General features: G+C 39.6%; 1 protein-coding gene across 2 annotated transcripts in view; it reads right to left on the reverse strand.

The window, feature by feature from the left end:
- Window positions 1-26,725, reverse strand: part of LOC128688723 (palmitoyltransferase ZDHHC16) — an 84,722-nt gene that overhangs the window by 9,372 nt on the left and 48,625 nt on the right. For both annotated transcript variants that reach the window (XM_070084644.1, XM_070084643.1), the window contains exons 7-8: window positions 14,552-14,669; window positions 11,401-11,522 (exon numbers count right to left, since the gene is read on the reverse strand). In XM_070084644.1, the coding sequence (XP_069940745.1) occupies window positions 11,401-11,522; window positions 14,552-14,669 (240 nt within the window). The remainder of the gene's footprint in view (window positions 1-11,400; window positions 11,523-14,551; window positions 14,670-26,725) is intronic.

A 26,725-nucleotide genomic window follows, 5' to 3' on the forward strand; every position in this document is an offset into this window, starting at 1 on the left:
CTTTTATTAACTCCACACTTCTCCTAATTTCCACGCTCTGAATTCTCTGCATAATATTTACACCACACATTGCCCTTAGGCAGGACATCTCCACCATCTCCAACTGCCTCCTCACTGCAGCATTTACAACCCAAGCTTCACACCCATATAAGACTGTTGGTATCCCTATACAGTGGACCCCCGCATAGCGATATTAATCCGTGCAAGAGAGCTCATTGTTATGCGAAATTATCGTTATGCGAATGAATTTTCCCCATAAGAAATAATGGAAATCAAATTAATCCGTGCAAGACACCCAAAAGTATGAAAAAAAAAATTTTACCACATGAAATATACATTTTCCTACACACAAAGAGAAGGATACATGCACAATAGTAGAGTAGTACATGCACAATATATATTGTGCATGTACTACTCTACTAAATGAAGAATAAATGACACTTACCTTTATTGAAGATGCAGCAATGACTGATGAGACACTGTGTCCTGGGAGTGCCTTTTCCTCCTGAGTACTGTAGGTCCTGTTTGGCATTTTCTTCCAGAACAGGCCTTATCACACTGTGTATGCCACTACGATTCTTAAATCTCTCAAACCAACCTTTGCTGGCTTTAAATTCACCAATATGAGCACCAGTTCCAGGCATTTTTCCCTGTTCACCTGGGTGTTAGTCGACTGGTGTGGGTTGCATCCTGGGAGACAAGATTAAGGACCCCAATGGAAATAAGTTAGACAGTCTTCGATGACACTGACTTTTTTGGGTTATCCTGGGTGGCAAATCCTCTGGGGTTAATTGTTTCTTGGTATTCTCAATAAGCCACACCAACAACAGTGCTACAGCAGCAGCAGCAGCAGCTGACAGTGCTACAGCAGCAGTAGCAGCTGACAGTGCTACAGCAGCAGCAGACGATGCTACAGCAGCAGCAGATGATGCTACAGCAGCAGCAGACGGTACTACAGCAGCAGCAGCAGCAGCAGCAGCAGCAGCAGCAGCTGACGGTGGTACAGCAGCAGCAGAAGCAGCTGACAGTGCTACAGCAGTAGCAGACGATGCTACAGCAGCAGCAGACGATGCTACAGCAGCAGCAGACGGTACTACAGCAGCAGCAGCAGCTGACGGTGGTACAGCAGCAGCAGCAGCAGCTGACAGTGCTACAGCAGCAGCAGACGATGCTACAGCAGCAGCAGACGATGCTACAGCAGCAGCAGACGGTACTACAGCAGCAGCAGACAGTGCTACAACAGCAGCAGCAGCAGCTGACGGTGGTACAACAGCAGCAGCAGCTGACAGTGCTACAGCAGCAGCAAACGATGCTACAGCAGCAGCAGACGGTACTACAGCCGCAGCAGCAGCTGATGGTGGTACAGCAGCAGCAGCAGCAGCAGCTGTACCACCAATAGTAGCGATGGTTGATTGGGGTTTATTATACAACCTGGCCAGCTCGGAGACACGCACTCCACTTTCATACTTATCAATGATCTTTTTCTTCATCTCTATAGTAATTCTCACCCTTATTGCTGTAGGGTTGGCACTAGAAGCTTTCTTGGGGCCCATGGTCACTTATTTTGCAGATAAAATCACCAAAAACACTGTAATAATACAAAATGTTCCGATTGTATGCTTGGATGTTACCGCGGAGGCTGGCTGGTAAACAATGCCACCGGCGGAACATGTGAGGCTGGCTAAGGGCGCACATTAAACGCGTCTCGGACGAACAGCGTTGAGCGGGTTTTTTAGCAGTATGCGAGGCAAAATCTTGGCAATAAAATGTAGCGGTATGCGGATTTAACGTTATGCAAGGCCAACGGTATGTGGGGGTCCACTGTACTTTTATACAGTGGACCCCAGGTTAACGATATTTTTTCATTCCAGAAGTATGTTCAGGTGCCAGTACTGACCGAATTTGTTCCCATAAGGAATATTGTGAAGTAGATTAGTCCATTTCAGACCCCCAAACATACACATACAAACGCACTTTCATAAATACACTTACATAATTGGTCGCATTGGGAGGTGATCGTTAAGCAGGGGTCCACTGTACATTCCCTTCTTTGCCTCCATAGATAATGTTTTTTGTCTCCACGTATACCTCAACGCACCACTCACCTTTTTTCCTTCATCAATTCTATGGTTAACCTCATCCTTCATAAATCCATCCGCTGACACATCAACTCCCAAATATCTGAAAACATTCACTTCTTCCATACCCCTCCTCTCCAATTTGATATCCAATTTTTCTTTATCTAAATCATTTGATACCCTCATCACTTTACTCTTTTCTATGTTCACTTTCAACTTTCTACCTTTACACACACTCCCAAACTCGTCCACTAACCTTTGCAACTTTTCTTTAGAATGTCCCATAAGCACAATATCATCAGCAAAAAGTGACTGTGTCAATTCCCATTTTGTATTTGCTTCCCCATAATTTAATCCCACCCCTCTCCTCAACACCCTAGCATTTACTTCTTTTACAACCCAATCTATAAATATGTTAAACAACCATGGTGACATTACACATCCCTGTCTAAGACCTACTTTTGCCGAGAAGTAGTCTCCCTCTCTTCTACACACCCTAACCTGAGCCTCACTATTCTCATAAAAACTCTTTACAGCATTTAGTAACTTACCACCTATTCCATATACTTGCAACATCTGCTACATTCCTCCTCTATCCACTCATCATATGCCTTTTCTAAATCCATAAATGCAATGAAAACTTCCCAACCTTTATCTAAATACTGTTCACATATATGCTTCAATGTAAACACTTGATCTACACATTCCCTACCCACTCTAAAACCTCCTTGCTCATCTGCAATCCTACATTTTGTCCTGTCTCTAATTCTTTCAATAATAACCCTACCGTACACTTTTCCTGGTATACTCAGTAAACTTGTTCTTCTATAATTTTTACAGTCTCTTTTGTCCCCTTCCCTTTATATAAAGGAATTATACATGCTCTCTGCCAATCCCTAGGTATCTTTCCCTCTTTAACCCTTAAATGGTCCAAATGTTTTTTTATAGAAAAAAGAGCACATTTTTTTAAGTGTTTTAGAATAAAAAAAAAATTAGGGTCAGTACTTACAGAGATATGAGGCCGAGAAGTTGGCACTGGATACTCACATGACAGCAACATTGAGTCCTGCCACTTGCAGAAGCGTTGCCGATATATCTTTTTTTCTATTTTTAATATTATTTTATATAATTTTTATGTCCTGATAATTAGAACTTATAGTAGTTCTTGTCATTTCATAACCAATCTTTGTTCTGACACTAGTATGAGGTACTGAAATTGTACTTAAATTGTCACAAACACACTGACAGGTGGACATTTGCACCTGCCTTGGTCATTTACTATTGTCTTGGAATATATACAAAGTATTTGTATGTCCCAGCAATGTTTTGGATATGTGGAAGAACTAGTAGCAGTAGTACTAGTAGTAGTAGTAGTAGTAGTATAGTAGTAGTAGTAGTAGTAGTAGTAGTACTAGTAATACTAGTAGTAGTAGTACTAGTAGTAGTAGTAGTACTAGTAGTAGTAGTACTAGTAGTAGTACTAGTAGTAGTACTAGTAGTAGTAGTACTAGTAGTAGTAGTACTAGTAGTAGTAGTACTAGCAGTAGTAATACTAGTAGTAGTAGTAGTAGTAGTAGTAGTATAGTAGTAGTAGTAGTAGTAGTACTAGCAGTAGTAGTACTAGTAGTAGTAGTAGTAGTAGTATAGTAGTAGTAGTACTAGTAGTAGTAGTACTAGTAGTAGTACTAGTAGTAGTACTAGTAGTAGTAGTACTAGTAGTAGTAGTACTAGTAGTACTAGCAGTAGTAGTACTAGTAGTAGTAGTAGTAGTAGTAGTATAGTAGTAGTAGTAGTACTAGTAGTACTAGTAGTAATACTAGTAGTAGTAGTACTAGTAGTAGTAGTACTAGTAGTACTAGCAGTAGTAGTACTAGTAGTAGTAGTACTAGTAGTAGTAGTACTAGTAGTAGTAGTACTAGTACTAGTAGTAGTAGTACTAGTACTAGTAGTAGTAGTACTAGTACTAGTAGTAGTAGTACTAGTAGTAGTACTAGTCATAGTAGTAGCACTAGTAGTACTAACAGTAGTACTAGTAGTAGTAGTAGTAGTAATAGTAGTAGTACTAGTAGTAGTACTAGTAGTAGTACTAGTAGTACTACTAGTAGTAGTAGTACTAGTAGTAGTAGTACTAGTAGTAGTATTAGTAGTAGTAGTACTATAGTACTAGTAATAGTAGTACTAGTAGTACTAGTAGAAAATAATGTATTTTCCGAAAAATCCAGCGTGTATTTTTTATGAAAATTAGTGTAATATGTACATTGTACATGTATTTAATAAAAATTAATTTGTAAATGAAAAAGAGAATGGAGAGGGAAGCTCTGCGCCTGCGCTGAGGAGCAGGGGGGAGTTGCCAATGTTTTTTGAATGTGGTACAGGCACGTTAATGAAATATGCTCAATTTTCGTCACTCTAGGGGTTATATTGGGCTTAAAACCTCTCAAATAGGAGCCGAAATTGTTGAATGTGTAGTCCTGCATAACTTGAATATTAAGTAGATGGGCAGGACAGCTCCAGGAACCCCAGCTAAGTGTCTATGTTTATGTTTAGAAGTTCTGGCCAGTAAATTCTTCATAAATGTATACAGGGGTGGTTTTGAGTATGATACACAGTAATCTCCAAACTAATTGGTGAGTGTTATGATTATAAATTCTCCTTCTGTTACATAAATGTGTATATGTAGACATTTATTAATTTTTATAGTCCACAAATTTATATTAAATTTTACCAGAATTCCTTGTAATGTACATTTCATTTGCAATTAACCTTTAAACGGTCCAAACGTATATATACGTTTTTTCAACATCTGAAAGTATGTAAAAATACTGTTCACTTATATGTTTCACTGTAAACACCTGGTCCACACACCCCCTACCTTTCCTAAAGCCTCCTTGTTCATCTGCTATCCTATTCTCCGTCTTACTCTTAATTCTTTCAATAATAACTCTACCATACACTTTACCAGGTATACTCAACAGACTTATCCCCCTATAATTTTTGCACTCTCTTTTGTCCCCTTTGCCTTTATACTTGTATACTTGTATTTATGTGTACCTGTGAGATAGAGATAGACAGAGACAGATTGAAAGAGACAGAGACAGAAACAGAGACAGATAGACAAAGGTAGACAAAGATACAGAAATACAGAGATAGACAGAGATCAACAGACCCTAAGCTTGGGGTTAACATCACTTTCCTCTTAAAAGAGGAGTGTTAATATGACATTACATCAGTGAATCCTTGGTGTTTGCTCTAGCTGGCACTCAATTTAACTAGCACTCCCACAAGGTACTAAGTGGTCCAAGATTTTTTTAATATGGTGCACACCGAGTGTTAAGACCCATTCTATGCTGACCAGGCATCTCAGGGCAATCGTGCCAAATTTGGAGGCAGGAAAATTACGCCATATATATATGTTTGGGGTGCACGTTTAGACTGTTTAGGGGTTAATACATTAAACAAAAATACCAACCTCTCCAACACTATATCCCCATCCCCCTGCTTTTAACATTTCTGTCATGATCCTGTCAGTTCCAGCTGCTTTACCCCCTTTCATTCTACATAATGCCTCATGTACCTCCCCCACACTCACATCCTGCTTCTGTTCACTCCTAAAAGATGGTGTACCTCCCTGGCCAGTGCATGAAATTACCGCTTCCCTTTCTTTGTCGACATTTAAAAGTTCCTCAAAATATTCCCGCCATTTACCCAATACCTCCATCTTCCCATCTACTAACTCCCCTACTTTGTTTTTAACTGACAAATCCATTCGTTCTTTAGGCTTTCTTAACTTGTTTATCTCCAAAATTTTTTCTTATTTTCATCAAAATTTCTTGACAGTGCCTCTCCCACTATCATCTGCTCTCCTTTTACACTCTCTCACCACTCTCTTCACCTTTCTTTTACTTTCCATATACTTTGCTCTTCTTATAAAACTACTGCTTTGTAAAAACCTCTCATAAGCTACCTTCTTCTCTTTTATCACACCCTTTACCTCATCATTCCACCAATCACTTCTCTTTCCTCCTGCACCCACCCTCCTATAGCCACAAACTTCTGCCTCACATTCTAATATTGAATTTTTAAAACTATTCCAACCCTCTTCAACCCCACCCACTAATCATACTTGCACTAGCCCACCTTTCTGCCAATAGTTGCTTATATCTCACCTGAACTTCTTCCTCCCTTAGTTTATACACTCTCACCTCTCTCTTACTTGTTGCCATTTTCCTTTTGTCCCATCTACCTCTTACTCTAACTGTAGCTACAACTAAATAATGATCCGATATATCAGTTGCCCCTCTATAAACATGTACATCTTGAAGCCTACCCATCAGCCTTTTATCCACCAATATATAATCTAACAAACTACTTTCATTATATGCTATATCATACCTTGTATATTTATTTTTTTCTCTTTTCATACAATATGTATTACTTATTACCAAACTTCTTTCTACACATAGCTCAATTAAAGGCTCCCCATTTTATTTACCTCTGGCACCCCAAATTTACTTATTACTCCCTCCACAACATTTTTACCCACTTAAGCATTGAAATCCCCAACCACAAGTACTCTCACATTTGGTTCACAACTCCCCACACACTCACTCAACATTTCCCAAAACCTCTCTCTCTACACTTCTCTCTTCTCCAGGTGCATATATGCTTACTATAACCCACTTTTCACATCCAACTTTTATTTTACTCCATATAATCCTTGTAGTAATACATTGATACTCCCTCTTTTCCTGCCATTGCTTATCCTTCAACATTATTGGTACTCCTTCTTTAGCTCTAACTCTATTTGAAACCCCTTACCTAATCCCATTTACTTCTCTCCATTGAAACTCTCCCACCCCCTTCAGCTTTGTTTCACTTAAAGCCAGGACATCCAGCTTCTTCTCATTTATAACGTCCACAATCATCTCTTTCTTATCATTTGCACAACATCTGCACACATTCAGACATCCCACTTTGACAATTTTCTTCTTCTTCTTATTTTTAGTAATCTGTACAGGAAAAGGGGTTACTAGCCCATTGTTCCGGGCATTTTAGTTGACTTTTACAACAATCATGGCTTACGGAGGAAAGATTCTTATTCCACTTCCTCATGGATATAAAAGGGAAAAGTAACAAGAACAAGAACTATTAAAATAAAATCAAAGAAAACTCAGATGAGTGTGTATAAATAAACATGTACATGTATGTGTAGTGTGACCTAAGTGTAAGTAGAAGTAGCAAGACGTACCTGTAATCTTGCATATTTATGAGACAGACAAAGGACACCAGCATTCCTACCATCATGTAAAACAATTACAGGCTCTTGTTTTACACTCACTTGGCAGGACAATAGTACCTCCCTGTGTGGGTGCTGTCTACCAACCTACTACCATGCCTGTATTATGTTAATATAAACATTTTCATTAATCCATCTATGATATTTTTGTCAAAATTATATAATGAACACGCTACATAACATATAAACATGATAAATACAACCCACAGTGGAAAAAATTAACAACCAAAACCAGACGCATTCGTCTGCTTGTTTACATAATTCTACGTCTCTCTCGTCTCTCATGTACTTGTTCTCTCTCTCTCTCATTTATTCGTTTTACCTCATTTACTCACCTCTCACCTTACATTAAGACTACAAATATTTTAAGGTGAGTAATGAATATACTGTACATGCATTTTATCGCTCTGGGGTGCTTTAAATGTCGAAGTATATTATGTATGGGTGGGGTGGGGTGGGGTAGGGTGGAATGGGGTGGCCTGGCTGGCTACCATACCTCCCACACCTGACTACTTACAATAAATACTACTCACCTCTCAACCTACATTAAGACTACAAATATTTTAAGGTAAGTTATGAATGTACTGTGTGTGTATTTTACTTTTCGTTGTTTTAATGCCTTGTTCTATTGCTAACTTAATATATGTTAGTGTAAATTTGCTATCTGGCATTTATATGCATTTATATGTGGAAAAAAATGGTGTTTTGCTTTCCGGTGATCTCCACTCTCTGGCGGTAGCCTGGAACCTAACCTGCCATATAAGTGGGGCCCTACTGGGTATTAGCTGACTGTTATGGGATCTAATCCAAAGGGAGAATATTAGTACAGTGGTCCCTCGTTGTTCGTAATTAATCTGTTCCTGGAGCCGTTACTATAAACGAAATTTACGATTTACGAATCAATTTTCCCCATAAGAAATAATGTAAATGCAATTAATCCGTTCCTGACACCCAGAAGTATTAAAACAAAAAAATTTTTAACATGGAATATACATGTAGTACATAAACAATACAATGGGAAATGATGAATGAAACATTAACAGCATAACACTTACCTTTATTGGAGATTCTTCTTAGTGTATGGGAGACTGGAGGAGGAGAGAGAGTGGATTGTTTATAGTTTGGAAGGGGAATCCCCTTCCATGAACACCTCAGGTACCATTTGCTTTTCTGGGGTTGCTTCTCTTCTCTGTTTCTTAATGCCACTAGGACCACCTTGAGAGTCACTGGAGTCCTGTCTCACAAAATAACTGTGGAGAGAGCTCTGTTTCTGGCGTCTCTTTAACACTTCCCTAAAATGGCCCAAGACTTTGTCACTGTACATGTTGCCAACCTGGCTTGCAACAACCTTGTTAGGGTGATGTTTCTCCATAAAGCTTTCCATCTTACCCCACATAGTAAAAATCTCTTTAATTTCTGAAGAAGGCACCTTCTTCCATCTCTCTTCCTCCTCCTCTGCAGCAAGATTCTGAGCTGCGATGTGTTGCTCTTCCTGCTGAAGCTCTTGCAGCTCCTCAGTGGTGAGCTCTTCATTGTGGTCTTCCACCAATTCTTCCACATCCTCCAAACTCACATCCAACCCCATGGAACTCCCCAGTGCCACAATTGATTTTACAACAGACATAGGCTCATTAGGGTCAGTCCCAAATCCTTCAAAATCCCTCTTGTCGACACACTCTGGCCACAATTTTCTCCAGGCAGAGCTCAAAGTCCTGGTAGTCACTCCCTCCCAAGCCATACCTATAAGGGTTATGCAGTGGAGGATGCTGAAGTGTTCTCTCCAAAATTCCCTTAGGGTCAAGTGAGTGTCTGTGGTCACAGTCAAGTACCTGTGAAACATTGCTTTTGTGTAGAGTTTTTTAAGGTTTGCAATAACCTGCTGGTCCATGGGTTGGAGGAGAGGAGCGGTATTCGGGGGCAAGAACTTTACTGTGATGAACCCAAACTCATCGAAAATTAGGTCATCCAAGTTTGGAGGATGAGCAGGTGCATTGTCCATTACTAGCACGCACTTGAGATCCAATTTCTTTTCCAGGAGATACTCCTTCACACTAGGGCCAAACACTTCATTGAACCACTCGACAAAAATTTCCCTCGTGACCCATGCCTTACTATTAGATTTCCAAAACACACACAATTTACTCTTCATAACATTGTTTTTCCTGAACACTCTGGGATTTTCAGAATGGTACACTAGTAATGGCTTCACTTTGAAATCCCCACTAGCATTAGCACAACATTAGCGTCAGCCTGTCTTTCATAGGCTTATGTCCTGGCATTGCCTTTTCCTCTTGTGTAATGAAAGTCCTCTTTGGCATTTTCTTCCAAAAGAGGTCTGTTTCGTCACAATTGAACACTTGTTCAGGTTTCAGTCCTTCAGCCTCTATGTACTCCTGGAATTTATGCACATATTTTTCAGCCACCTTGTGGTCCGAACTGGCAGCTTCACCATGCCTTACCACACTGTGTATGCCAGTACGGTTCTTAAATCTCTCAAACCAGCCTTTGCTGGCCTTAAATCCACTCACTTCACCACTATTTGCAGGCAATTTCTTTACCAAATCTTCATGCAACTGCCTAGCCTTTTCGCAAATAAACGAAGTCATAAGAGTATCTCCTGCTAATTGTTTCTCATTTATCCACACCAATAATAACTTCTCAACCTCTTCCAGTACTGGTGATCTCATTTTTGTCAGCATAGTTACTCCCTTTGCAACAACAGCATCCTTTATTTCATTTTTCTTGGCCACTATGGAACAAAAGGTTGTGTAGGGTTTCTTATACATCCTGGACAGTTCGGCCACACTTGTACCACTTTCATATTGTTCAATGATGGTTTTCTTAAATTCAATTGTATTTCTCACCTTCTTTACCACAGGCTTGGCACTAGGAGCTTTCTTTGAAGCCATGGTAGCTTATTTAGTACTTGCAAGCACTAAAATAAATGGAATATTATGAAATATTTCGCTGGAGCATGCGAGGGGACCTTCGCTCACTGGTAAACAATGCCAGACTGGGTGCCGCCCTGGCCCACGCCGTGCGTACGCGTCCCGGACGAACTACGACTCGCGAGTCAACCTATGAAAAGCGAGTCCATGTTTATACGAAAATACCCCTATGATTGGCGAATTTTACGATTGCCGGGAACTATGAAAAGCGGGGGACCACTGTACATATATCTTAGGACTGAGTTTAGAAATGAATCAAAGCAGGAAACAGTTCTGAGCCCATAAATTCAATGTAATTAAAAATTAAATGTCATAGGTAACATTTTCTTGTAAGAGGCCCAGAGGTTTTATTAAAATGCTCAAGGAAAAAGTTTGCACTGGTATGTAAGATGAACAGTGTAAAGGGTGAATGATGTTTACATTTAGAAATTTGAAAGCGGTATGTATTGTCTAAAATTACTGATTGATGTAGTTCAGAAGGCTGACTATTACTGTCTAATGTTTGGTTAGTGACAGTTTAGTGCTAGTAGCCCAAATACATATATGTATAACATATGGAAGATCTTGGCAGATAAATGCACACGAAAGGGTATGCAATGAAAAGTAAGGTAAGTAGTAGTGATCTTTAAAAGTTTAATGGATAAAACAGCTTTAACAATATTTTTAAGTACTGAATATGTGTAGTGAATCTTAATGTGTGACTCCCTATGCTATTACTTCTTTATTTTTTTTATTATTTATTATCACACTGGCCGATTCCCACTAAGGCAGGGTGGCCCGAAAAAGAAAAACTTTCACCATCATTCACTCCATCACTGTCTTGCCAGAAGGGTGCTTTACACTACAGTTTTTAAACTGCAACATTAACACCCCTCCTTCAGAGTGCAGGCACTGTACTTCCCATCTCCAGGACTCAAGTCCGGCCTGCCAGTTTCCCTGAACCCCTTTTACTTCTTATCTGTACCATTTATTTTAACTAAGGTTTATTTTGATAGTTGGTTTGCATGTCACCTACTGAAAAATTCAAACTTGACTGACTTAAAGCCAGTGGTGGTTTAATAAAGTTGTAATAACTAACTTGGTTGATTTTTGCTAATCTTTCAGTCTCCCTTTGGTTGATGTGAGCTTCAATACTGGTCTCTCCTCTTGATATTAGTCTTCCATGCCAAGTGGCCAGTCCACCAAGGGAGAAAAATGCACCTGTGAAAATGTTAAATGTATTAGAAAAACATAACACAAAGGTCTGGCTAAATGCACATCCTTTATATTCTGACACTATAGCATGACATAAATGCTAATAAAACATATGTAATTGTTACTGTACAACATAGATTTATTATAATATTACAATAATAATATTTCTTCAAATACTGAACAATAAAAATAAATCATCATCATCAAGATAATAGATAAAATTTCTCTCTCCTCTCTCTCTCTTTCTCTCTCTCTCTCTTCTCTCTCACTCTCTTCTCTCTCTCTCTCTCTTCTCTCTCTCTCTCTTCTCTCTCTCTTCTCTCTCTCCTCTCTCTCTTCTCTCTCTCTTCTCTCTCTCTCTTCTCTCTCTATCTCTCTCTCTCTCTCTCTCTCTCTTCTCTCACTCTCTCTCTTCTCTCTCTCTTCTCTCTCTCTTCTTTCTCTTTCTCTCTCTCTCTTCTCTCCTCTCTCTCTCTCTTCTCTCTCTCTCCTCTCTCTCTTCTCTCTCTCTCTCTCTCTCTTTCTCTCTCTCTCTCTCTCTTCTCTCTCTCTCTCTTCTCTCTCTCTCTCTCTCTCTCTCTCTCTCTCTCTCTCTCTCTCTCTGCCTGTCTCTCTGTCTCTCCTCTCTCTCGTCTCTCTCTCTCTCTCTTCTCTCTCTCTCTCTCTCTCTCTCTCTCTCTCTTTTCTCTCTCTCTCTCTCTTCTCTACACAGGGTTTGACAAGGTTAAGGATCCCTAGCTTTATTGACAGCTATATTACAGGTTAAGGATTCCTAACTTTATTGGCAAGCCAAGAGCTGTTACCTACATCAGCTCATTTGAAAGCATTTTTATTGTTATGAGACATACAAGTAGGGAACAGGATGAAGTTGGAGCCATCTGTGGGCCAGCATTTTCATTTGATCAACTGACTTTATCTCGTTGACATCATTATGCTGTACGAATGTGTTCCATACTCGAGTCATCCTGGGTATGTATGATCTCAGATGGAGTGATGTTCTGGAGAAGGGTACAGCCAGAGTGAAGTTGCTGCTTTCTACCCGTCTTGTGGCATAAAAGCTTGTTTCACGCTGTCCTCGAAGTGGATCCAAGTGTGGTATTTTGACAATATTGGCCTTGTACATAACAGTAAGGCCACCCACATCCCTCCTATGTTGAAGGCTCTGCTGAAATGACAGATCTATCCAGGATGGGTCCAGGCGAGAGATGAGACGTCTTGCTCTGTTCTCTACTCTGTCAAGCAGTCGCAGATGAGAGGGGGGGCAGGCAAACCAAGAAAGTGGAGCATACTCAAGGTGTGAGCGTACTTGTGCCTGGTACAGAATCTTGCAACCCCTACTGTCAAGCAGATGCGAGATACGGCGAAGTGCTGTAAGCTTCCTGGCTGCCTTGTTTGCAAGATTTACAACATGGTTCTTCATGGTTAGTTTGGAGTCAAATTTCACCCCAAGGATATCAACTTCTTCTCCAGGTGCCAACATCCTCCCATTCATCCTTACTACTGCACCAGCATTACCATCATGGTGCCTAGAGACGATCATCATTTGCGTTTTCTCAGGTGCAAATGTTACTTGCCATCTATTTCCCCAAGCTGATATAGCTCTCAGCTGGTGATTGATGTAGCTTAGAGCAGCTGGCATTTCTTCTCTTGGATAAGTGAATGTCAGTGTACAGTTGTCTGCATATGCATGTGATTCTGGGATGAGATGAAGAAGGTCGTTGAAGTAGACATTCCATAACAATGGACCCAGCACGCTTCCTTGTGGAACGCTTGCCCCAATAGGATGCCTTGCTGATTCCGTTCCATTGAGGACTACACTTAGAGATCTACCATGAAGGTAATCACTGAGGAGACATAGCGTAGAGCCTGCAATTCCCAGTGCTTGAAGTTTTGCTAAGAGGCCCTGGTGCCACACCCGGTCGAAAGCGCCAGCAATGTCCAGTGCTACCACACAGCTGACTTTGGATTCATCCAGTGACTGGTGCCACTTAGTGGAGAGGTTTAACAACAGATCAGCAGCAGAGTAACCTTTCCTGAAGCCATATTGACGATCACAAAGTAGTGAGTGGTAGTCAAAAAAATCTGTCATTTGTCTTGAGATTATTGTCTCAAGGATCTTACCAGTGATTGACAGGAGTGACACTGGTCTGTAGTTGCTGATTTCTGCTCTGCTCTTCTTTTTGTGAACAGGGACTACATTTGCCTCTTTCCATAGAGAGGGCCATTTACACTGTACTAGGCAGTGCTGAAAGATGCGAGTTAGAGGTGCTGCTAGCTGGTCTGCACATCTTCTCAACAATCTTGGGCTCAACTTGTCTGGGCCCACAGCCTTTTCTTGGTCAAGTGATTTAAGAAGGAAATGCACCTCCTCCTGCCTTATTGTCACCACTGACAGTTTTGACACAGTTCGTGCAGCTAGCCAAGGAGGGTCCCTTGCTGGATCAGGAACTTGCATTTTGGTAGTGCTCTCTCTCTCTCTCTCTCTCTCTATTCTCTCTCTCTTCTTTCTCTCTTCTCTCTCTCTCTCTTCTCTCTCTCTCTCTCTCTCTCTCTCTCTAAAAAAAAAAGAATGAACTACATATAAAAACCTTCAGAATTTAATAAATTAGCATATAAAGAAATTGTGAGAGGAAAAAATGGTTATATGCATGAATGATGGTATTGTAACTTCTTGATACTTTTTTCATTCTTCAACACTAAACTACAAGATATTCTCATGTATTAACTTTATATGTGCCAGTCTCACAGAAGAAAAATCATGAGTAGTAATATTTCTGAAGATAATCAGGAAAATGGGTTAGCTGGATTGGAGTTCCAGAAGGTAGGAAGTACAATGCCTGCACTCTGAAGGAGAGGAATGTTGCAATACAGAGGCTCATTTGAATTATAATGTATGTACACTTTGGCCTAGACACTTATTGAATGAATGCAATAGTGGTGAATGTACGTATTATTACCTTGATAGGAAATGGGCCAATGTGTTAAAAATTGTTGCTTTATGCAAATGTTAATAAATAACTTCCTAAAAAATTCACCTGTGGTTAACATTCCGGAGTACATGATGGAAAATCGATACCAATAGTTTCTTCTTTCGATATCCATTTCTTCTTCAGGTGGCTCAAGAAGAACCGGACTGCCAACTGTACCACCATACTGAGAAAATCATCACTTATTATAAAATATTTGCCCATGTATGATTATTCCACAACCAATTTACCATATTAGGGATGAATGGATATATCTTCAGTAGTATTATTAAAATATACACACACACACACACACACACTGTCATGCCCCTATGGTTAGCCTTTCTTTAATATTACATTGCGGTTATTTCCTTTAATAGCTAAATTGGAAATGAACGTCCTTGTATTATTAAGGCTAATTCTTATTAACAATTATTATAATTTATGTAACATGGCCATGATAAGTTTAATTGGAGGTATAGTAACATGCCTGCCACCCGGTGTGCTGGTGTATGGTTAGCTGTGATGTTCGATGGTTATACCTCCCTTCCCCCCCTTTATGTTCAACTACTCTACTGAGTGTTGGTGAGTCACGTCATGTGACCCACTTGACCTGTATGCTCAAGGTTGAGGGACGAGCAGTGAAGAAGTAGCAGCCAACGAGAACACTCCTGCTCGTCTCTGGTAACTGGCCAAGGTTCATTATCCGGCCTGGACATATTCTGTTTTATTCTGACTGCTTCCAATTGGGAAATAAGACTTTATACATTAAAGTAATCTCTGTATATATATATGTTATATCTAGGATCTCCTCCTAATCATGTGTTATGAAAGCCTTATATATTTTGGACAATATAGAATAAACATGCATTCTTAACTTACATACAATAATTCGTATATTATTATTTCTGGATTTTTGTTGTATCATGAATATACTTAATTAAAATTAGTCATTCCGGAGGATCACTATCATTACCCTAACCTCTCTGACCAAAGTTGTTATGCTCTAACCAGAAGGAAATAATGGTTACAATACTTGGAGTGTAACAAGTGGGGGCCTGTGTCCGGGAGCATAACATTGAATTTCGTTTAAAATGAATGTAGAGATGGCAGAGAGGTTTGAAGATATAACAAAGGAGAGATTACAGAATTTGAAGCTTCAATCTTGTTGGCAATTAGCACAAAGCTTGGGCATAAAATACGACAGGCATTTTACTGCCCAGACAGTCAGATGTATGATACAGAATGTCCTTTTTCCAGATGAGCAGGATCCAGAGACTGAGAATGGAGAAGCAGATATTCCTTCTTTTTTGAATTCTTTACTACAGACACCCGAGGCCGAAACTACGACACTAACAACCCCTACTGGAGACGACGGACATGAACTTCCCGATGCTCGGAAACACTACACTGCTACAACGACTCCAATTCCATCTCCAAGGACTATATGGGGAACAGAACTCCATCAGGCTAAAGAAACGGTTCCAGGTAAACCCTTTACAGATGTTTTTGAAACGAAACAAGAGAAAGTCGTATTGGATGATGAACACGTTCCACTTCAAATCTCTTTAGCCCTTTTGACTACTATTCAATCTAAGGAGAATTTCGAACGTCTAGAATGTATTTTATCACTTCAAACCTCCTTTGTAGAAGCCCAGAGAAAACTAAAAAGGAAGAATTTTGAACGCGAATCTTTGCTTTATGAACGGGAAATACTGAGGAAGAAAAGAGAATCAAGTAATATGTATACAATCCCTTCATTCGACCTTAGTAAAGCAGCCTCTTTGATGCCTAGATTTACTGAGGATAATTTAGATTCATTTTTCGAGGCATTCGAAAATCAGGCGAAGGTGATGCAATGGCCTCCTAAATATTGGGCTGCTTTAATACATTCATCTTTAATAGGAAAAGCTCAAACCATAACTGCAAACTTACCTTTTGAACAATATTCTGATTATACTCAGGTAAAAGATTGTCTTTTGAAAGCTTACAATTTATTACCTGTTAGTTACTTAAAGATGTTTAGAACTCTGAAGAAATATCCTCAGCAGTCTTGGGTGAACTTTGCCAGGGAAAAGCTCTCTGCTTTCGAGCGTTGGCGTAGGGCCGCGGGAGCCGCCTCAGTCGAGTCACTTTCCCAGCTGATATTGCATGAAGACCTTTTTAAATATTTTCCAGAGAGGATTTATACTTATCTTTTGACATTTCCTACTACTAACTTGTTAGATACTGCTGCCCATGCAGATCACTTTGAAATTTCCCATGCTATAACCGTAGAAATGTCTAAGACCCCGGAAAAGAAATCTACCTCCCAAGGTTTTAGTTCAAGATTGACTACTAGGAAAGCTCCAGCTGGCGAACCTTTGAAGGTGTTTTCAGAAAAAAAAACAGGTGACAAACGGCTCTTTCTCCAGGCATTACCCTAAAGATCAATTACCACTGTGCCTTTTTTGTAAAAAGTTAGGTCATAGACAGTTCCAGTGTTGGCATAAACAGTGGGAAGATAAAACCCAACCAAGAAGGAGATATCCTACTCAGGTAATAAATTCCTCTCGAAAGTATGAAACTCTGGATGATGAATCTTTACCTTTCCAGGCCTCGTCTAGCAGACCGTCTAATAGATGACTTTACCACGACAGTGCTTCAGAAGAAAAGGTCCGAGTAGCTATGGAACCCTACTTTTCCAAGGGGAAGTTCGGACTCTGTAAAGAGAGGTTAGTAAACATCACGACCTTTCGAGATACTGGCAGCTATCTCTCTTTATTAAGATCAAACTTGGTAAAGTTACTACTAGTAATAAACCCCAGCTAGGCGTATTATTAGAGGCTTATGGAGGCACAATAATAAAGGTCCCTATTATAAGGATTTATGTAGAACTGCCTGGATATGTAGGCTGGATCAATGTGGGACTTTCAGATAAACCTTTTCCCATTGCCGGCGTGGATCTATTAATCGGGAACGAAATTGATCAATTGGAGATACCCAGAGAGCCTCTGGTTTTAGATAATCCTTGTGATACAAATTATGCATTAGAAGCTTCTGAGGCAGGGCTAGATTTATTTCCCCTTAATGTGATCACCAGAGCCATGGCTAAGAACTCTAAAAATGTGGATATTCAACAGCCTTTAGAAATGACCAGTGAATTAGGTTTGAACTTCCTGTTTAGCGAAGCAATTCAGTCGAGACCCACAGGTGACAATGTTTTATCAGTCCCTGCGGACCTAGCTAGAAAATATAATAAAGAAGAATTTCTTATAGCTCTAAAGGATGATAAAAGTTTAACCAATAAGGATAAAGAGGAAGGTTACTTTTTATATGAAGACGGTTTTCTTTGGAAGAGAAATAATGATAATGACTCGAGTTCAAAGGGAAATTTCTTAGTGGTGCCATCGTCTTCACGTAATATGGTATTTGAACTAGCACATGATAATCCACTGGGAGGTCATTTAGGGTCTCATAAGACCGAGAAAAAGATTAGGAAATATTTTTTTGGCCTCAGATGAGGACTTATATTGCTGACAAACTATGGAAATGCCACGTTTGTCAAATAGGCAAAACGGCGCACAATCCCGCGTCTGCCCCTTTACTTCCAATAAAATGTCCTGAAGAACCTTTTGAAAGATTAGTTATTGATTGTGTAGGACTGTTGCCCCGCACAAAAAGGGGTAACCAGTATATCTTCACTATCATAGATATGGCAACACGGTATCCTGATGCTATCCCAATGTCCAAAATTAATTCCAGAAATATAGTAAGAGCTTTAATACGCTTCTTTGCTCAAGTAGGCATACCACGTGAAATTCAATCTGACCAAGGTTCTAATTTTACGTCGAAGGTTTTTAAAGAGGCTATGTCTCGATTAGGAGTAAGACAGATCCTCTCTACAGCATATCATCCCCAGTCACAAGGAGTGCTAGAAAGATTCCACCAAACCCTTAAACTTTACGTGCTTACTGTGAGCAATATTCTAGTGAATGGGACGAAGGTTTACCCTTTCTTCTCTTCGCCCTCCGTGAAGCTGAACAGGAAAGTACTAAATGCTCTCCATTTGACTTGATTTTTGGACATCAGGTGCGAGGACCCCTAGCCATATTACGAGATTCTTGGATAGGGAAGAGAGGACCTCTTCATCCCAGTCCTCTGCTTTGGAAAGAACCTCTCTCCAAATTAAAAAGCTTAGCTGCCGTGAATCTGACAGCTCAAGCCAAAATGAAGAAATCTTACGCCCAAAAGGCTAAATCTCGTTCATTCTCTCCAAATGAATTAGTGTTAGTTAAAAACTTAATTCCAGGACATTCTTTAAAACCTAGATATTTGGGGCCATAAGAAAATGAGGTGAATTATCTGGTCCGTGAACCAGGACGTCGTAAGAAAATTAAGAGGTATCACATAGATAACTTAAAGAAGTATGAGTCTAACCTTCTCCCTACTATTATTACCTCTATTCAACCTACATCCACTGAAATTAGGAATGACACTGTAAGGGAAGTAAGAGAATTTAGACTACATAATTCTGAAGTTTTAAAACAACTAGACCATTTCCTGGAAGTTCTTCCTACCTCCCAAAAATCTCAAATAAAAGAGTTAATCACTAAATATAACTCCATCTTCAAAGATATCCCTACTCCTTGTACCTTGGGTTTCCACGATATTGAATTGTTAGAAGATAGTCCAATAAAGCAATCCCCTTACTGGGTCTCTCCTGCTAAGCAAGAATTAATTCAGCAAGAAATAAATACATTACTGGAATATAATTTGATAGAACCCAGTTGGACACCATGGGCCTCTCCCTATTTATTGGTCCCAAAACCCGATGGTACCATACGCCTATGCACGGATTATCGTAAAGTAAATTCAGTCACCAAACCAGATGGGTTTCCATTACCCAGGATTGATGATTTAATAGATGCTGTGGCCGGTGCCAACTTTGTGACCAGATTAGACTTACTGAGAGGGTATTACCAGGTGCCGTTAACTCCTAGGGCCCAAAAGATTTCAGGGTTCATAGTTAAGAACGGACTATTTACATATAAGGTTATGCCTTTCGGCTTGTGTAATGCCGCCTCCACTTTCCAGAGAATTATGAACATTTTAGTCCAACCCTTATAAGGTGTAGAGGCATACTTAGACGACCTGGTGGTTTTTAGTGATGATTGGCAATCTCATTTAGAAAGATTAGAGCAACTACTGAAAGCATTGCAGAAATACAATTTCACTGTAAATTTACAAAAATGTGACTTTGGTAAAGCCCAGATTAAATATCTCAGTTTTAAACTAGGGAAGGGACTAGTAGCCCCTGACCAATTAAAGGTCCAAGCTATTTTAAATTTTCTGACGCCTCAGGACAGGAAAGCCCTCCAACGATTTTTGGGAATGGCTACTTATTACAGGCATTTTTGCCCAAAATTTGCTCAAGTTGCCTCCCCCCTTACTAGATTGACCAGTCCTAAATATAAATTTAATTGGGACGAGAAATGTGAACAAGCTTTTAAACGTTTAAAACGTTTCCTTTCCTCCACCCCAGTATTGTGTGCACCCAATTTCCAAATTCCTTTCACCCTCCATGTTGATGCCAGCGATGCAGCAATAGGTGCTGTCTTATTGCAATCTTTCCAAAACAGTAATATTCTACATCCAATATGTTATTTTTCCTATAAATTGAAAGAATATCAAAGATCTTATTCAACCATAGAAAAAGAAGCCCTGGCTTTAGTCTTGTCCTTGAAACACTTTGACGTATACCTCGGTTATACTCCTCATGTGATAAAAATTTACTCAGACCATAATCCTCTTACTTTCATAAATTGTATGAAATCAAAAAATGTTAGAATATTACGTTGGGCTTTAAGGATCCAACCTTACTGGATCTCAATATTTCACATAAAGGGTTCGAGCAACGTTTTAGCCGATGCTCTCTCTCGCTCCTAATATATTGCCTAACTACGGAAATTCTTTGCAGTCTAGCAGTGTTTCTGGTCCAGTTCTAGCAAGTGGATGACTGAGCTCGGAGAGATGTACCTCCATCCCCCTTCAGTCATCTTACACCAGCTGGATGGTTTCTTCCACACCATCAGCATCTTAAATGCCGAGATATTTGCTTGTGGGCCAGGGTGTCATGCCCCTATGGTTAACCTTTCTTTAATATTACATTGCGGTTATTTCCTTTAATAGCTAAATTGGAAATGAACGTCCTTGTATTATTAAGGCTAATTCTTATTAACAATTATTATAATTTATGTAACATGGCCATGATAAGTTTAATTGGAGGTATAGTAACATGCCTGCCACCCGGTGTGCCGGTGTATGGTTAGCCGTGATGTTCGATGGTTATACCCCCCTTCCCCCCCCCCTCCCTTATGTTCAACTACTCTACTGAGTGTTGGTGAGTCACGTCACGTGACCCACTTGACCTGTATGCTCAAGGTTGAGGGACGAGCAGTGAAGAAGTAGCAGCCAACGAGAACACTCCTGCTCGATCTGGTAACTGGCCAAGGTTCATTATCCGGCCTGGACATATTCTGTTTTATTCTGACTGCTTCCAATTGGGAAATAAGACTTCATACATTAAAGTAATCTCTGTATATATATATGTTATATCTAGGATCTCCTCCTAATCATGTGTTATGAAAGCCTTATATATTTTGGACAATATAGAACAAACATGCATTCTTAACTTATATACGATAATTCGTATATTATTATTTCTGGCTTTTTGTTGTATCATGAATATACTTAATTAAAATTAGTCATTCCAGAGGATCACTATTATTACCCTAACCTCTCTGACCAAAGTTGTTATGCTCTAACCAGAAGGAAATAGTGGTTACAATACTTGGAGTGTAACACACACACACACACATTTGAAGCCATGGCAAAAAAAAAAAAAAGTGCAAAAGAGGTGAAAAAGTGAGTACAGTGGACCCTCGAACAAATGGCTTTAATCCATTCCAGAAAGCTAGCCTTTGGTCGAATTAGCTGTTAGTCGAATTAATTTTCCCCATAAGAAATACATGTAATGGAAATAGAATTAATCCGTTCCAGACATCCAAAAGTATTAAACAAAATAATTTTTTTTTACATGAAATATACATTTCCCTACACAAAAATGAATAGGACATGCAAAATAAACAATAATTAAATGCCACTTACCTTTATTGTGGAGTTGATGAGTGATGTGCCAGCAGCAGGGGAGATTGAGGTTTTCTATTGTTTGGAAGGGGAAACCCCTTCCATAAAGACTTCAGGTACCAAGTCCTTTGGTGAGGTTACCTCCCTTCTTGGTTTTTTAATGCCACTAGAACCAGCTTGAGAGTCACTGGACCCCTGTCGCACCAAAAATCTGTCCAGAGAGCTCTGTTTCTCACGTGCCCTTAGGATTTCCCTAAAATGGGACACAAGAGTGTCATTGTACATGTTGCCAATACAGCTTGCAACAGCTGTGACAGGATAAAATTCATTGATAAATGCTTGCACTTTTGTAAACATTGTACACATTTCCTTAATCCTTGACAAAGGCTTCTTCCTCCGTCTCTCTTCCTCCTGCTCTGAAGAACATTCCTGAGCTGTGATCTGTTGCTGTTGCACCTAAAGCTCTTGCAGGTCTGCAGTGGTTAGTTCTTCATCATCATTCTGCACCAATTCTTCCACATCCTCGCCACAAACCTCCAACCCCAAGGACTTCCCCAATGACACAATAGCTTCCACTACTTGCATAGGCTCCTGAGGGTTAGCCCCAAACCTTTCAAAATCCCTCTCTTGTACACACTGTGGCCACAGTTTCTTCCAAGCAGAGTTCAAAGTCCTGCAAGTCACTCCCTCCCAAGCCTTACCTATAAGGTTTATGCAACTGAGGATATTGAAGTGATCTTTCCAAAGCTCTCTTAGGGTCAATTCAGTATGAGGTCACTTCAAAGCACTTTTGAAACATTGTTTGTGTGTAGAGTTTTTTGAAGTTTGAAATGACCTGCTGGTCCATGGGCTGGAGGAGAGGAGTTGTATTAGGAGTCAAAAACTTCACTTTAACAAAGCTAAACTCCCCTGCAATTTGCTCTTGCAAGTCGTGATGATGAGCAGGAGCATTGTCCAGTACCAGGAGGCACTTGAGTGACAATTTCTTTTCCAGGAGGTATTTTTTCACAGTGGGGCCAAACACACCACAAAACCAGTCCATGAAAAGTTCCCTAGTGACCCATGCCTTAGTGTTTGATCTCCACAGCACACACTAATTACCCTTGATGATATTGTTTTTCCTGAACACTCTGGGAGTTTCAGAGTAATATGCCAATAAAGGCTTCACTTTGCAATCACCACTAGCATTACTACACAACATTAATGTCACTGTCTTTCATAGGCTTATGTCCTGGAATAATACTGAACACAATATCGGGAGTTCACAAGCACCACTTAGAAAGGGTTTCTCTTAAATGAAGGCTTGTCTGTATATAATCTGCAGTGCTGTATGACTCCTATGGGTTTATCTCTTAGTTATGATATAATAATAATGTCTATATAGAAAACCAATCTATTCTAAAATAGATTGGTTTTCTATATAGACATTATTATTATATCATTCTCCACAAACAAACGGTGGTGTATCTAAGAGTACACAGTTTGCAATTTGTAGATTTTAGATCGTGCAATAAAGCACATTTATAAAACTTTCACAAGATTTGGATACACAAAAAACTCTATAAGTTGCTTTATATCCTTGGCACATTATTTTTATATTCATGGAGAAGCACTAGACCTGTAAAGGTTCATACAGCACTGGGGAAATAGGAGGCAATTGGGTTTGATGCAAGGAGAGCAGAGGATAGCTCCAATTCCTTGAATTATGAACCCTTCACAATGCCCTGACACAGAATCATGTAATATACTAGACTAAAGCATCCTCCAAGTAGCATGTATACTGCCTAAAGCACTTGCATTTCTGCATAATCTATGAAAAAGACAAAAATTAAATACCACATTAGTTGGTATAGGTATGGGAAGGCTTACATAACCTAACTTTATTAACCTACACCATAATTATGTACAATAGAATTAATCACCAATAACAAAATTACATGTAGGGGCAGTTTACATTTAGCAGTCAGAGATGTCTTTGTTTAAGTAATGTACAGCCTCTCCTCACTTAACGACGGAGTTCCGTTCCTAAGACCACGTCGGTAAACAAATTCATTGCTAAGTGAAGAGCATACTATAATGGTAATGGGTTAGTGTCAACCATCTTTGATATTGTTTTAATGTCACCTTTCACCATTTATAATATTTCTGGTATATTTTTTTTCATCCATGGGGAAGTGGAATAAGAATCTTTCCTCCGTAAGCCATGCGTGTTGTAAAAGTCAACTAAAATGCCGGGAACAATGGGCTAGTAACCCCTTTTCCTGTAATAATTACTAAAAAGAATAATTAGAAAATTGTTAAAGTGGGAAGTCTGAATGTGTGTGGATGTTGTGCAAATGATAAGAAAGAGATGATTGTGGATGTTATGAATGAGAAGAAGCTGGATGTCCTGGCTTTAAATGAAACAAAGCTGAAGGGGGGTGGGTGAGTTTCAGTGGAGAGGAATAAATAGGATTAGGTCAGGGGTTTCAAATAGAGTTAGAGCTAAAGAAGGAGTAGCAATAATGTTGAACGATATGCTATGGCAGGAAAGGAGGGAATATAAATGAATTAATTCAAGGATTATGTGGAGTAAAATAAAGGTTGGATGTGAGAAGTGGGTTATAGCAAGCGTATATGCACCTGGGGAAGAGAGAAGTATAGAGGAGAGAGAGAGATTTTGGGAAATGTTGAGTGAATGCGTGGGGAGTTTTGAACCAAGTGTAAGAGTACTTGTGGTTGGGGATTTTAATGCTAAAGTAGGTAAAAATGTTGTGGAGGGAGTAGTAGGTAAATTTGGGGTGCCAGGGGTAAATGAAAATGGGGAGCCTTTAATTGAGCTATGTGCAGAAAGAGGTTTGGTAATAAGTAATACATATTTTATGAAATAGAGGATAAATAAATATACAAGGTATGATATAGCATGAAATGAAAGTAGTAGTTTGTTAGATTATGTATTGGTGGATAAAATGTTGATGGGTAGGCTCCAGGATGTACACGTTTATAGAGGGGCAACTGATATATCGGATCATTATCTAGTTGTAGCTACAGTTAGAGTATGAGGTAGAAGGGATAAGAGGAAAATGGCAACAACAAGTAAAAGGGAGGTGAAAGTGTATAAACTAAGGGAGGAGGAAGTTCAGGTGAAATATAAGCACCTATTGGCAGAAAGGTGGGCTGGTGCAAGTATGAGTAGTGGGGGGGTTGAAGAGAGTTGGAATAGTTTTAAAAATTCATTATTAGAATGTGGGGCAGAAGTTTGTGGTTATAGGAGGGTAAGTGCAGGAGGAAAGAGGAGTGATTGGTGGAATGATGAAGTAAAGGGTGTGATAAAAGAGAAAAAGGTAGCTTATGAGAGGTATTTACAAAGCAGAAGTGTTATAAGAAGAGTAGAGTATATGGAGAGTAAAAGAAAGGTGGAGAGAGTGATGATAGAGTAGGAGAGGCACAGTCAAGAAATTTTTATGAAATTAAGAAAAAATTTTGGAGTCAAACAAGTTAAGAAAGCCTAGGGAACGAATACATTTGTCAGTTAAAAACAGAGTAGGGGAGTTAGTAGATAGGGAGATGCAGGTATTGGGTAGATGGCGAGAATATTTTGAGAAATTTTTAAATTTCGACGAAGAAAGGGAGACGGTAATTTCATGCACTGGCCAGGGAGGTATACCATCTTTTAGGAGTGAAGAAGAGCAGGATGTGAGTGTGGGGGAGGTGCATGAGGCATTACGTAGAATGAAAGGGGGTAAAGCAGCTGGAACTGATGGGATCATGACAGAAATGGTAAAAGCAGGGGGACACATAGGGTTGGAGTGGTTGGCATTTTTGTTTAATAAATGTATGAAAGAGAGGAAGGTACCTAGGGACTGGCGAAGAGCGTGTATAGCCCCTTTAAATAAAGGGAAGGGGGACAAAAGAGACTGTAAAAATTATAAGGGAATAAGTTTACTGAGTTCTAGGTAGTAGGTTGGTAGACAGCAACCGCCCAGGGAGGTACTACCGTCCTGCCAAGTGAGTGTAAAACTGAAGCCTGTAATTGTTTTACACGATGGTAAGATTGCTGGTGTCTTTTTTTATCTGTCTCATACACATGCAAGATTTTAGGTATGTCTTGCTACTTCTACTTACACTTAGGTCACACTACACATACATGTACAAGCATATATATACACACCCCTTTGGGTTTTCTTCTATTTTCTTTCTAGTTCTTGTTCTTGTTTATTTCCTCTTACCTCCATGGGGAAGTGGAACAGAATTCTTCCTCTGTAAGCCATGCGTGTTGTAAGAGGCGACTAAAATGCCGGGAGCAAGGAGCTAGTAACCTCTTCTCCTGTATATATTACTAAATGTAAAAGGAGAAACTTTCGTTTTTCCTTTTGAGCCACCCCGCCTCGGTGGGATACGGCCGGTGTGTTGAAAGAAAGAAGAAGTTTACTGAGTATACCAGGAAAAGTGTACAGTAGGGTTATTATTGAAAGCATTAGAGGTAAGACAGAATGTAGAATTGTGGATGAGCAAGGTTTTAGAGTGGGTAGGGGATGTGTAGATCATGTGTTTACATTGAAGCATATATGTAAACAGTATTTAGATAAAGGTAGGGAAGTTTTTATTGCATTTATGGATTTAGAAAAAGCATATGATAGAGTGGATAGGAGAGCAATGTGGCAGATGTTGCAAGTATATGGAATAGGTGGTAAGTTGTTAAATGCTGTAAAGAGTTTTTATGAGGACAGTGAGGCTCAGGTTAGGGTGTGTAGAAGAGACGGAGACTACTTCCCAGTAAAAGTAGGTCTTAGATAGGGATTTGTAATGTCACCATGGTTGTTTAATGTATTTATAGATGGGGTTGTAAAAGAAGTAAATGCTAGGGTGTTCGAGAGAGGGGTGGGATTAAATTATGGGGAATTAAATACAAAATGGGAAGTGACACAGTTACTTTTTGGTGATGATACTGTGCTTATGGGAGATTCTAAAGAAAAATTGCAAAGGTTAGTGGACAAATTTGGGAGTGTGTAAAGGTAGAAAGTTGAAAGCAAACATAGAAAAGTGTAAGGTGATGAGGGTATCAAATGATTTAGATAAATAAAAATTGGATATCAAATTGGGGAGGAGGGGTATGGAAGAAGTGAATGTTTTCAG

This window comes from Cherax quadricarinatus, chromosome 13, assembly GCF_038502225.1.
Source record: "Cherax quadricarinatus isolate ZL_2023a chromosome 13, ASM3850222v1, whole genome shotgun sequence".
In the NCBI taxonomy this organism is placed as follows: domain Eukaryota; kingdom Metazoa; phylum Arthropoda; class Malacostraca; order Decapoda; family Parastacidae; genus Cherax; species Cherax quadricarinatus.